Raw genomic sequence first — 13999 nt, forward strand, 5'->3', positions numbered from 1 at the left:
TATCAATTCTGCTACAAGATTGACTCCTGAATCATGTGAACTCCTCCACCCTATCAATATTAACCCTTGTTGCTATCATCATTTCAATGAAGAAAATTTACTAAATTTTGATATTAACTTTTGTATTTGAGATTGTGTTACAACTTGCAATTTTAATTTTTGTACATTTCTGAATTTACAGGAGTATGTGATTTTTCGTCCTTACTTAGGATTTTATTATAATTTGATTTTAATTAAACTTTATCTATCTTATTCGAGTTAAATAAGTGGTTAATACTATGCTTGAGATCAATGTAACACAAGTAATAAAATTACATTTGAGTGCGGATAAATTTAACCAACATATTACTGATCATTTAACATTTTTCTTTTCTTCGTTAATATCTCCTTTACACTAATTTTTCCAAACATTTTTTGTTGCACAATATTTATTTCATACAGCATGCCATCGGCTCCTCTAGTTATTTGTTATCCCACCCCTTCTTTTTCCTTTTTTGTTGTTCATATATTATACCATAACCATCAAGTCATCACTCATCAGTTCAATTTTAAATTCACGTTACTTTTCAAATCACTTTACTTTTGCTCTAAATACTAAGCACCAGTGCACCACCAAGAGTGTTTCTTGCTTCCCTTCTTCATTCGCCGAGCAGTGTGCTTCCTGGTAACTCAGAATCGAACCGGCTCGGCGTCCTTCGTCCTCAGCCTCGTCCCTTGCGGCGTTGCCGCCTCCGCAAGAAGTGACTAACGCTGAAAAGGTTAGTGAGAGCGCTCAATTGACAGTGCCCAATGGGTGTGGATGCGAGATTTGCATCTTTGTTGCAGAATTTGAGGGTGCAAGATCCATGGGTTCCACCAAGCACATGGGAATCCATACCCTCTGAAAGTGGACTCCGCCCCTCGTTTCCTTCTTCCTCCGTCTCAGATCAAACCCTCTCCGCTCTCTCTGTAAGTATTCTTGCATTCACAATCCCAACAAAACAACCACGTTTTCCTTCTATGCATTTCGAATGGGTTAGTACATACACTTGGAGGAAGTATAGGGAATCATCTTTTAGTTAGCAAACATTAGCTAACTTTAGTGTATAGATTTATAATTTAGGATATAAGGTTAAATGTTTATGATTTAGGTCTAGAATTTAAGATAAACAAAAGTAATTTTTAAAAAGTTGGCTGATGTTGGCCGAAAAAAGTTGGTTACCTAGCACTACTCAGTACATGGAGTGATTTGCCTCTACTATTTTGGTCTCAGGAATCAAGTCTTGTGAGGCTGGCGACAAATGCTTTGCAAGGTGTAAAATCATCTGTTCTCAGCATCCAACAACTCTCTGCCTTATTTTGTTCTGATCCAGCTGACAGGACCTTCCACCACATTTCCAGTCTTTGGAATCGGGCTTCCAGCACTCGATCTTTGGGAAACTTGCTTACATCTATAGGGTCCACCAGCTCTCTAGTTATTCTTATCCGTGAATTTGTAGGTTATTTTACAATTATGAATCTACAGGACAGTTTTCAAAGTCAAAATGATCAAGAGTCCCCTCCTTATAGTCTTGTTAATCAAGCCTTTGCAGTTGCTGTGGGAAAGGTCTTGGAAGGGTACCTTTGTGGATTGGACACGGTTCATGCGTCTATAGCTTTAAGACATTCATCAAAGGATGTTGATGTTGATGTTGATTTCCCTGCATCCGGATGTTTGAAGAGTGTAGTGCATTCTGAAATTACGCTGCTTGAGTTTTACTTGCATACTAAAGAATTAAGAACTTGGGTTGAAGCCCTTGCAAGCATATGCAACCTACAAAAGTGGGTCCTTCGCTTTTCAGAAATTTCTCTGGAGGAGGTGATTACTGAAGCTATGGCTGAGTTTCGTCACTACTACAGAGGAGGAGATCTATTGACATTTTTGTATGCACAGTTACAGGTCAGTGTACGTGAATATCAACGTATGATCCATCTCGTTTTATTCTACTATTATTCTAGGGTGTAAAATTCTTACAGATCATGATTGGAGAGAGTTATTAGCATAGTTGTAAAATTGTTCACAAAATAGACCCAACTTTAAAGATAAATCAAGATATAGGGATCATTTGTTCTCTAAGCTTCTGCCATTGTATTATCATATTTTTATGCATCATTTTATATCTGGATTATGGCTTTTGCTCTATTTTGGTTCCGGGGATTAAAAAATGTGGATTTAACAAACATGAGAATGTCTTTGACACATGGGCATGGCCCGGAAATGGTGTTACTGTGCTTAATAGATTGCTACTCACTTTCATATGTCACCTTCTAGCGAATGCAAAAAGTAAGGGGGAAGGGGGTTTGGGGATTATTCCTTTGTGGCCTTATGGATAACTACCTACTTTCCAGAAATTGCATTGCACATGCTGTATTGTGAATTAAAACATATTGCCTATATACATTCTTTTCTACATTTCTGAATTTTCTTTATATTGATATACACCTCTATGAAATTTAGGTTGCTGATACTGCTCATTGTACACTTCTCAAGTTTCTCTTTCTTCAATCATGTGAACCATATTGTGGGTTCATAAGATCGTGGATTTTCAAAGCAGAAATACATGACCCATATAAGGAGTTTATTGTAGAAAACATGGAGTGTTCACCTCCTAAGTCTCATCTTAAATCTAGCAATTCTATGGACGTTCCATCAACACATATCAGAGTAATTCCTGCCTTTGCTGAGCTATCGACAGTTTTTTTTTTTTTTGCATCATAACTTTGTTTATCCTTGTTATTTTGATTCTTATGGTGGGACTCCCTAACATCAGGTGAGAGATGATGTTTCCATTCCTGAATTTCTTAAAGACTTCCTGGTTCCACTTGTTAGAGCTGGTCAGCAGCTGCAAGTATTGTTAAAATTGGTTGAACTTTGTGTACATGTTACTTCTGGAGAACATAGTTCTGAAGACTTTCTTCCTTGCTGGAGTGGCTTTGCTAGTAGTATTACATCTTATTCTTCTCCGTTGACTTTCAGCAGAGATGTTATAGATGTTATGGTGATTGCAAGGGAAAACTATTTTGAAAGGATGAATGAAAAAATTGATAGCCTACTCAGCAGCTTAGAAATCAGATACCAACGGGTAATCGTACTGAAAATTTTGATCCTTGTGTATGTGCACTTGTCACTTTTATTTACGTTCAGTTATTTTTGTATTCGGAGAAAAGAAAGGGATTACTAGGCTAGCGTATTTAAACATGTGGAACTGCAGAAAATATCTGAGCCAACTTTATTGACTTTTTGTACCAGATGTGGACATTTTATTTTTTTTTTAGTACAATTATTTAGGTAACAATATGGTTAGTTTTGAATGTCAAACAATATTTTGACATAGTAGATATAGTTGAAATATATTTATTTCTCAAATTTGTGTTGTCATAATGTCATTTTCTCTGTATTTCTTTAATATTCATGCAACCATGATTCTTGCCATCTTGATGGTGTTAAGCCTAGAACTGAAATAGAAGTGATATTGTGCTATAATTGTTATATTAACTGTTACTTGTTAATACAATGTTTGAAATTTGAAGTGCCAACAAATGCAAATTTCCCCTATTCTTTGAAGGGATGTTTCTTTTGCGATAGTTTATGATGTAGCAATGAACAATCTTATATGGAGTAAACTTGTGTCATCATAATCAGCTGCTGCCAATGATATTTCTCATCTTTTTACTTTCGTCAAAATTAAGATTTTGGGATGGGCCACTTAAGGGGCAGTGAAAGAATAAGATATGGCCCACTAGGGACTAAAATTGATACGGAGACCCAAAAAAGGACTGTTTTCCCATTTACGAGCTGGTTCTTATTTCTTTCCATGTTTTCTCCTTGATTTCTTTTTGAAGGTAGCTACACATGCTTCAGTATCTTTTGATAATGTTGGAGGAGATCTTGACAAACTAGAACAGGTCATGGAAGAAGATGAATCTATTGTCCGTTCAACAGCAGATAAAAGAAGTTCAAACATGTAATCTCCCAGTCTCCTCTCTCCCAAATTTTTGTGAGCATGTAGATACATTCACTAAGTGCCATGTTTTGTCTCATCTGCTATTTGGCATTTTGTTTTTTGTCCTAAATCTGCACTTCCCTCTGTAATTACTTAATTGATTTTGTATAAAATTCTCAGGGATGCTGATAGTATGGACTCTGATTCCTCAAGAAGACTTCACGAATTATCTTTGTTGGATGATATGTACAGTTCATCTGAGACTTTGTCCTTAAATGGCTCTGAAGAGCAATTGGATTCTGATCAGCATCATGACTGGCCTTGTCTCATAGTTGGGGGACAAAATCAGTTATCTGCTTTAAGTTTCTTGAGGGGTACTACCTTGAATAGTTCAATACAGGATTGTTGTCATCATGAGAAGCCAGGGAGTGATTCACATGGAATTTGTGATAATACAGATGCCAGTGATCATTTGCTAAAGTCTTCCCATGAGGGAGTGATATCAAATAACATGTCTAATCCTCTAAATTCAGGGAATTCACAGTTCCCTTGTGTATTCAGTATTCAGTATAGATACAGTATGACTGACAGTTATTCAGAAATGGGGAACTTATTGAATAACTCAGTTGATGATGATGAATCAATTGTGCGAAAGATAACTGAAAAGCAACCAAGGTCCCTGGGATACTCCATATCATGCCATGATGTTTTATCCATTAAGGATAATTTTATTTGGACAGCCACAAGTGAGGCTCAACCTGATAATAATTCATTTACTTCAAATTTGTATACTTTACAACTGCAAAAAGTTGGTCATAAGTATAATATTCCTAATCTCCTTAGTATGAATCCAATGTTAACAAGAAATGAGTTGCTTCACTGGATGGATGGGAGTGGAGAAAGATTCAAAGCCAACCATGAACGTCCTTTCCCGTACGTAAACTTTTTGACAGTGGAGGACCCATGTAAGGTTTATATGGACAAGTTATTCATCGGTTCTAGAGCTACAAGTGCATCTTCAATTCCATTGAATGGTAGTGCAGCCAATTATGGTAACAAGAATACTAAATATGGTGAAATGGGAATTGGTACAGAAGATGGGCTGGCTGATATCCCCAAACAAAATTTTGATACTTCATTGGACTTGATGGACCATAAGCAAGATGCAGTTGTATGTGGAGGGAGCACTTGGGAAAGATTGCTACATAGTTTTAGTGATACTAAGAATTGTGGTGCTACTCACAGTCACAGTTTTTCATCAGCCTTTGAGATACCACTTGATATTATACTTGACAAATGCTTACTGCAGGAAATCATGCTTCAGTATCCTTATCTTTGTGTTCATTAATTATGGTTAACTTATTGATTGATTTATCTAAAGTTTCTTATATTTCTTCTTTTAGTAGTCTTTTCCTCTGCATATGTTTCATGAAGGTCTGATTCAGCAATAATTCTGAATTGGCTTGTTTTTCTGATGAAATCGGTATGTGCCTAACAACTGGAATGCAAGGATGTTTAAGGGGCTTTTTATAGAGCTGCAGCTGGGCCTTTCATTAGTTAGGAGTTGCGATAAACACAAGTGAAATGGTGGAGTGAAAATCAGTCTAAGGATTGCTGATGAAAAGAATACGGTAGCTAGAGTCTCTGGAATATCGCTCTGTATTCTATGTTTGCTGGTCACATTGGAAAAGAAAAAAAAAAAAAAGAAGAAAACACTCTTGAATGAACATTCTATGATGATCTGAACCAGTTCTATCAGGGACTATTTTGGTGATAGGAACTGCGGAACTACATTGCACGCTTACATGATCCAGAAGCTAAAAGTCCATAAGGAAAAGCTGTAAATAGTATTAATTGATTTAGACATTTTTGAATTTGATGGTGCTTAAAAATGATAGTATTCTGCAGTAATAACAGCCAGGCCTACTAGAATTCAGAGAATATAGAGTGAGTGATTCTGAAATAGTCATTGTTATTCTGAGAACGATAGAGAGTACGTGAGATTTATATAGGGGGACATAGTTAGGGTCTTTACATTACTCAATCAGTTATGGATATGTCAGTGACAGTTGTTACTAACTGTGTATTCTGTATGAGCAGTAATCTACTACTGCACTCTAGACCTTCACTAAATTAAGAGCTTATCCTTTTAGGTAAGGCAGGTGGCATTGATCAATCAATGCCATATAGATTTCTGCTCCATCTAAGAAATGTGTTTTACTCCAATGTTGCTTTTCTTTAAAGATATCAGATACAAGTATGTTAGCAGACTAACCATCAACGTGCTTGAGGAAGTATTTGAGTTGCAAGAGCATCTTTTGGCACTGCGCCGATATCATTTTATGGAGTTAGCAGACTGGGCAGATTTGTTCATCTTGTCTCTTTGGCATCATGTAATTCCCAGATCCTGATTTACACGATGACTTGCAAAATCTTTGGCTATGACCTGCTTATAGTTTATAATGATGCAAATTTACTCATTCATTTGCTTTTTATATTCTTTGTTTTACTTGAAATCACAGAAGTGGTCTGTTACAGAAGCAAATGAGAGACTCTCAGAAATTCAAGGTCTACTTGAGTTGGCCATTCAGAAGTCTTCTTGTGAACAAGACCCTAATAAAGATAGGTTGTTTGTGTACATGAAAGGACATGGAAAATTACCTCTTTCCAATTCTGCTATAGGTACATCCATACTACTATACTATAGAAAGGTGATTTTACCAGTTGGTAATTGGTATCCAATTGTTGCATTTCCTAAAGAAAAAGGACAGCTTAGTGCACAAACATCTCGTGTTAACGCAAGGTCCGGGAATGGCTATATATATATATATAATTTTTTCCCCACAGAGAATCATTATTACAATGACCAGCTATGCGGGCCATAATAATGTTAAATTGCTAGCAGAAGTCCTTTTACTCTATCAATTTATTTATTGTGTTAGAACACTATAGTGTTATTTGATTCTTTTCTTTAAACCTCTTCTTTGTGGATGTTGGTATCTGAAAGTATAATATCTGATAATGAATTTTCAAATAATGTCAGGGGTACGCTCTTTCGATTTCTTAGGACTAGGTTACCGCGTGGATTGGCCGCTCAGTATTGTTTTGACACCTGCTGCATCTAAATTATATGCTGATATATTCAACTTTTTGATACAAGTGAAGCTTGCCATTTTCTCATTGACTGATGTATGGCGCTCATTAAAGGTGTGGTTTGATGAAATTTTATGTTTTTTTTTTGTCTCCCCTTTAGCTTATTCCGTTTTTGGATAATTATTATCCATGTTATTAGGGTCTTGTTACGGCACTTCTTAAGGTTATTTAGAGTAGAAATTAAAGTTTGTTCTTCTATAAAGCACTTGTTAAGGTCACATCTACCCTCATGAGCATAGATGAGCCAACTGCAAACATGATTCATGATTGGATACAATAGTGTCGTTTGTTCCATGTATCCAATTCCACCTAACGGAATAAACCTTTGTTGTTGTATTTTGATGTATTGTAGCTCATTATTATGCACCACCATTTTTTGTATTGTCTTCTACAAATATCATTGTGAATTTAATGTCTATAAGATTTTAATGGAAATCTCACATGTAGAAGCTTCCATGTATTAATTACAAACAATTGGTACCAATATTATACCTTCAATGAATCAATTGATAATACATGTATGGTTGGTTGATAGTAACGGCAATGCAACAAATTCTATGCATGAGCTATCAGTAATGTTGACTACTAAGGGTTTGATGAACAGGATTTGGTGCATACGACTGAGAAGGATCTAAATTCTGAACTACACCATGATGAGACACAACATCTTAATATATTGACAATGATGAGGTATTCCTCAAGCGTCTTGCTATCTTTTCAAGGATATGCTGAATGTTTGGGCCATGTGGTCTGGATGGCGACACTAACCTGTTTTTTGACATGGAAAATATTTGAAATTCAGCAGTTTGCAAATGTTTTTCCATTGTCTATTAAGGGGAAGTTAATGAGCATTACTTTAAATAGTTTCTTGAATAAATTCTATATTTCGAGGACTAACTTTTAAAAGCATATTTGTTATTCTAAGCATCCTTTGCTCTACTCTAACTGACAGGCATCAGATCAACCATTTTGTATCTACTTTGCAGCAGTATGTAGAATCACAATTATCTCATGTGTCATGGTGCAAGTTGCTTCATTCCCTTCAGCATAAGGTTTGAATTGCTGCGTTTGATTATATATTTATCTAGTTGTTATTAATTGTGCGTTGATATAGAAATAAGGGTGAAAGAGTGACCAACTCAGTTAGGTTAGTTATCTTGGGTCTTTATTTGTTTCATTGCTAGAGCATTTTGAGTTCAGTGCCTACTTTAATTGCAATAATTGCTTCAATGGAATTGCATTTTTAAGAACACACGAGAGTGGGCTGTGCTACATTTTTTTTCTTCTGTATTATCTGTTTAGGGTTATAATTATATCTTATCCTCCTTTCATTCTGATAAAAATTTTCTTTTCTATATAATGACCATGGAAACAGAAGTAAGTAGTATTAACAGACACCAAAGAAAATACTGAAACTGCAACTTCAACTTCATAAGTACGATCTGTGAAGAACCAAACAACCCAACTTCTTGGGAATTTGTTTTATCTCTACTTGCAAGACGAACTCATGATACTAGGACAGTTATATATTTTCTTCTATTTCACTGAAATGTCAATTTCATGTCTTTTTGGGTTAAACAAAATATGATCTGTATAGCATTATAATTCAGTTATTATATAAAATGCTTTGGATATTCCTATTGATGTAGGTGAAAGATATGATGGATCTTGAGTCAGTGCATATGGAATATCTTGCTGATTCATTATGCATGTGAGTTTACATCTATTTGTTGCTTCCCAGTTACTGGGGATTATTATTGATAAGAGTAAATCGCCATTTTTGACTATCAAAGATGTGAGCATCGACAAAACTAACCATAACAGACTAAAATTAACTTAGTATCCATGAAAGATTAGATGTGGTTGACAAAACTAACAAAAACCTTAATCATAGGTTAATTTTGTTTAAAATGCCTTTATTACCCCATACTCTTTTTCCTTTCCCCTTTCTTTTTCTTCTATCTCTTCCTCTTCTAAAATTCTCTAAGAATCGCTGCCATTATCATCACTAACAGCACCAACGCAATATCCATCATCACCCAACATACACAAACCCTAAAATTTTCAAATCTGAAATTACACTTAATCAAAATAATTTCGCAGTGAAGCTTAGAATCTACAACTATGAGAAAGCTAAAAACGAAGAGTTAGAACAAGAACAAGAAAACGAAGAACAAGAGGAAGAGGAATTGGAGTAGGAGGAAGAGGAATAGTTCAGCTTCAGTTTTCCTATCCCATGATTTCGCCAGTTTCCGCCGATGATGTATTCGATAATGGCTAGATCTAGCCAATGTATCCCGTTTTTTTTTATCATAAATCTTCTTTTTTTTTTTTTAGACGAGTACGAAGCGAAACATAACTACGGCCCCGTTGATGGAACAACAACATGGCGAGGCTCCATTTTCCTCATCGTCGGCTTTGATGGCTGCAGTACCAAAGAGACCTTACTATGAGTTGTTGCTGAAGATAGCGGTGAAGATACAACGTTATTAACTTTCGGTGGTTAATCTCAATGGGTTTGCTTCAATTCCATCTTCTGACATCTCCAGAGGTGAGGAAGCTAACTCATTAATAGTTGCATTTGGATGATAGGTGGCAATCATCAAAACTATGTTTCCACAAACCTGAACCTGGCCATGGAAGTTTTTAGCACAAAGATGTTAATTGAAGTCCAAAGATTTGAACTTTGAGAAGCATTTGATGATGGGTGTTCACTGTTCAACGAAGTTTCAGTTTCGGTTCATAGCTTCCAGTTAAGTCTTGGTACTTTTTTGCATTTTTGCAATTTAAAAGATGAATTTGGGATTCAAATTCCCATGTCTCTGGAACCACAAGGTTAATTTCATTGTTAGGAGTGATAGTTGTTATAAATTTAGTGGTTCAATATTCTAAATTTCCATATAGTGAATTTGTAATTTCCCCTGCTGGCAAGATGACTAATTTCTCAATGGATGCATCTATGGTTAAGTCTAAATTGGAAGGTAATATTGTTAATACACATCCAAATGGTTCAACTCTTGCATCCAATTAGATCAAGATTGGTGGGTGTATGATGTTCAGGGAGAGAATTTTGATTTCAGAAGAGGAAGAGGTAGAAAGGAAATGGGAAAGGAAAAAGAGTGAAGGGTAATAATGGTATTTTCAACAAAATTAACCTGTGATGAACGTTTTTGTTAGTTTTGTCAAGCAGATCTAATCTTTTGTGGATACTAAGTTTTAATCTGTTATGGTTAGTTTTGTCAGCGCTCACATCTTTGATGGTCAGAAATGGTGATTTACTCTTATTGACAATTTAGAGCTAGTGTTTTTAGTAATTGTGATTACTTAAGGTTGTATATTGAAGTATGAATTCTGTCTCTAAATCCTTTTCTTCTTTATAAATTCTCCCCTTTAATACCATCTCTGGAAGACAGCGATGCTTATATTGGTGCAACATGCAATCTCTACTGGTTGGTGGATCTGGATGTGTGGTTGCATAGCCATACCCATCTTGTAAACTAGATTGATAACTGCGTTTATGTACTTCAGTCTGATGGGAGAGCAACTTCTGCATATAGTTCTTTTTTTAATAAAAACTATCTTTGTCAATAAAACTTATTTTTCTATAGGAAAAAGTCTTAAAGCTTCATGTATGTCTCCATAATTACTTACACTTGGAAACTCGCAGGATAACTATATTTTTTGCTGGTGCTTTCCCTAAATAAATTAAAATGTTATACAATCCTCACATTTGCACCTTTTATATTTTCAGATGGGTTGATGTATTTATTTCTTGAAATATCTCAACCATGATGAATTGTATATGTTCCAATAAATTATTTTAGCTTACATTATTGTTGGTCCTTATAATTTTATTGAATATGTTTGAATCGTTGCCTGTAGTTTTAAATTGTTTCTAGAGTAAATACTCAACTCAACCTTGTCCATTTTCCTAAAAGACATAGAGCCCCTAACAAAATAAAAATGACAGAGCAGTCTCTTACCCGTAACCATTCACTTTGTGAGACACAACACGTAGGTTCTTTTTCACCCAAAACAACATCATTTTGGGTGAAAAGCAAGGACTATCTAGTCCCTCAAAACGATGTCATTTTGGGTAAGGACCAATATGTCTCAAAAAGTAAATGATTAAGGGTCTTTTGTTGTTTTAGGGGCTGCCTGTCCTGGAAAATGGATAGGGGTCACAAGGGTGAGAATCTATGTTATGGAGTTAAAAGGGTCACACCCGAAGGATTGTGGGACAGGAATGGGCAAACGGGAGATGAGATAGGCACGAGTTCCATCCATATGTAAATGGGGAAACTAATGTTTTCTCATGGATCCAAACTAGTAGATTTAGAGTAAGGTATCGAAGTTAGTATGTCATGCTTATGTATTTAGTTTAGGCATGATCCATGACAGAGCATATTGATGTCATTTGATTTGTGTGGTCATCCTTGCTTAGTAGGATGAGGCTCTGTTTTTGTTTTTGTATTACTCTATTTAGTAATGTATGTGACATCTGATTGATGGATTCTAATAATCGGCAATTTGTGTATTAATGGGTATATTCATTTCAGATGTTTCCTCTCTGATGATACAAGGGCAGTAGGCGGCATTATTGAAAGCATTTTGCAATGTGCACTTGATTTCCGATCTTGTCTTACAGTTGGTGTTTGGAGGACTGGAAGCAGTTGGGAAAATTTATCGGGCAAACTTTCCAAAATCAATATACCTCAGGTAATCTGCGCATGAATATACATCTTCAACCTCACAACACATTGCAGGTCTGATAATTTGAGTGATAGTTTTCTCCTACAAATTACACCCACTAATCTTCCTTTTCGTCCTCTCAGCTTAATAGGCAACCAAGTAGATCACTTCAACTCAATATTGTTAATGGATTTAGCGTGGCTTGGGGAAGTTAGTTTGACCAATTGGTATAAATATTTTTGTTCATATTTTCTGGGAGCCATCAATTTTTATTATTTTTTACATGCAGAAAATGGTAAGCATGGATGATTAAATAGTTTTGGAGTGTCTTCCTGGATTTAAAGTACCCAGGTTGCTCTCAGCATAGCTGATCCAGCTTAACTTTCTATAAACATAAGGGTTTTAGCAGCACATGCAGTCAGCAAGTGTACATGTCTCTTTAGTCCAAAGGGGCCTTGATGATGTTCTCAGTATTGGTGAGATCCAATGCCATCAGAATACTCAATGGCCCTGTTCCATGCTGTAGATAGCATATGAGGAAATGGAACATCCAATGTGGAAAATCTTAGCCGCCTTCTGAAATGGTTGGTCCTAGTAAACAACATGTTGACTTGTCTGGCTGAATTTATTTTGCAGGTGCTTTCCATAAAGCAGAAGTTCGATAGAAGCCTAAAAGAATTGCACAATTGGTATATTAAGGAACCTAAACATGGGAAATTTGGGCGTCATTTCTGGGAATCTCTCGATTATAATAAATATTATTCACATGTCATCAATGAAATGGGGCAGTATGGAATCTGAAGTTCGTCAGCAGTTTCGATGAATTGATGGCTATGTACTATCAACCGAGGAGTAGAAGCTAGCCCAAAGAGTTTTTGCCCTCTGTGTGGCTGGGTGTTTTCAAAATCCTCTCAGCATTTCCAAGATACAATTGATATGGATATCTGGAATGGATATATGGTAATTGGTAAGTGCCTAGACTGATAATGAAGGCAACGAAGACGCATGTGTCCAGATGAATTTGCAGACAGCACGGCAGCACAACTGAACTGTGAGGATTTCGTTGGATTTGATGATACTATGCATTGGATGACAAGCAAAGGAGGCACTGAAGGACTGCAAAGGCACTGAGGAACCAAGAATGAAAGCGACCAAGACAAGGCACAAGACATCTTTGGCCATCTTAGTTATTGCTACAATTTCAAGTACTTTGATTTTGCTGCAACGATTTCCATAGCTGATAACCCCAAAACCGACCATCATGTTTCAGCAGATGATGACTCGACCGTTCTTATATTTTGCTTGTTTGAATGCTTGACAAACAATGACTAGAGAGAGAGAGAGAGAGAGAAAGAAAGAGAGAGAGAGAGAGATCCAACTAAAAATATATTAGAATATTAGGCGATGATGGTAGAGTGTGTGCTTATGAATTTATTTATTTTTAAAATTCCTTTTTCATTATCGACGGTAAGGAAGCCCGAATCTTACTCAGAGGATCTCTTTTCCGCATGAAGAGTACAATTTATTCTGCATTTGACATATGTAAAATACTAAAATTTTAATTTTAATTTTAAAATGATTCCTGAGTAAGGGTAGAAATAGACGAGGTTTTACCCTTAGCAGCTACATCACCATGTAGCCACTGCTCCAAATTTCCATTGTCAACGTATTCATAAACAAGCATCCTGAGTGGTCAGCAAAAGTGACATACCATTTACATTTGAATAAAAAAAGACATTATTACAACAAAAGAAAATAATACAAGTCATGTGGATACAACATTTTACCTCTTAGCACCTTGTGCACAGTATCCAACTAAACGTACCAAATTCTTATGCCTCACTTTTCCAATGGCCTCAACCTCCACCTTAAACTCTTTCTCTGCTTGGCCCCTACAAAAATAATAGAATAGCCACAATAAATTTCAGTTGGCCTTTAATTTGCTAGGTGATGAGGAAGAAAAAGCACATTATAGATGTTGCATTATAGGTTATTTATTAAGAGAAATTAAGGCTGCATATGCATTGGATAATATCTACATATCCGCAGTAATTATCCGTATCCGATTCGAATTTTACGGATAATATCCGATTACAGAGCTATCGGATCCGATCCGATCCGCACTATGGTAGAATCGGATTGCGGATTTGGCAGTGATATCTGCGGATCCAATCTGCAGATCCGCATATCCG

General features: G+C 36.0%; 1 protein-coding gene across 7 annotated transcripts; it reads left to right on the forward strand.

The window, feature by feature from the left end:
• Positions 1-532: 532 nt before the first annotated feature.
• On the forward strand, positions 533-13691 carry LOC130980064 (uncharacterized). Of its 7 annotated transcripts, XR_009086869.1 has the most exons (16): positions 533-948; positions 1253-1918; positions 2477-2683; positions 2790-3101; positions 3862-3983; positions 4143-5285; positions 6214-6355; positions 6485-6644; positions 7006-7169; positions 7720-7805; positions 8068-8167; positions 8765-8826; positions 9453-9614; positions 9708-9867; positions 11675-11834; positions 12444-12468. XR_009086869.1 is itself a non-coding variant. In XM_057903671.1 (14 exons), exons 1-14 carry the CDS (start codon positions 790-792, stop codon positions 12606-12608), a joined length of 3648 nt encoding a protein of 1215 aa, XP_057759654.1. In that variant the 5' UTR covers positions 533-789; the 3' UTR covers positions 12609-13691. The 7 variants fall into 7 exon arrangements, 4 of the variants coding, with proteins under 4 accessions (XP_057759654.1, XP_057759655.1, XP_057759656.1 ...); XR_009086868.1 differs by having other exon boundaries at positions 9453-9867; XM_057903671.1 differs by lacking the exons at positions 9453-9614; positions 9708-9867 and having other exon boundaries at positions 12444-13691.
• The last annotated feature ends 308 nt before the right edge of the window (positions 13692-13999 follow it).

The sequence above is a fragment of the Arachis stenosperma genome, chromosome 5, assembly GCF_014773155.1.
Source record: "Arachis stenosperma cultivar V10309 chromosome 5, arast.V10309.gnm1.PFL2, whole genome shotgun sequence".
NCBI lineage: Eukaryota > Viridiplantae > Streptophyta > Magnoliopsida > Fabales > Fabaceae > Arachis > Arachis stenosperma.

Coding starts and splice junctions, on each gene's coding strand:
- LOC130980064 (XM_057903671.1), top strand. CDS start 790: ATGGGTGTGGATGCGAGATTTGCATCTTTGTTGCAGAATTTGAGGGTG. Junction 949..1,252: donor AAACCCTCTCCGCTCTCTCT/GTAAGTATTCTT, acceptor TTTTGGTCTCAG/GAATCAAGTCTTGTGAGGCT. Junction 7,170..7,719: donor ATGTATGGCGCTCATTAAAG/GTGTGGTTTGAT, acceptor TTTGATGAACAG/GATTTGGTGCATACGACTGA.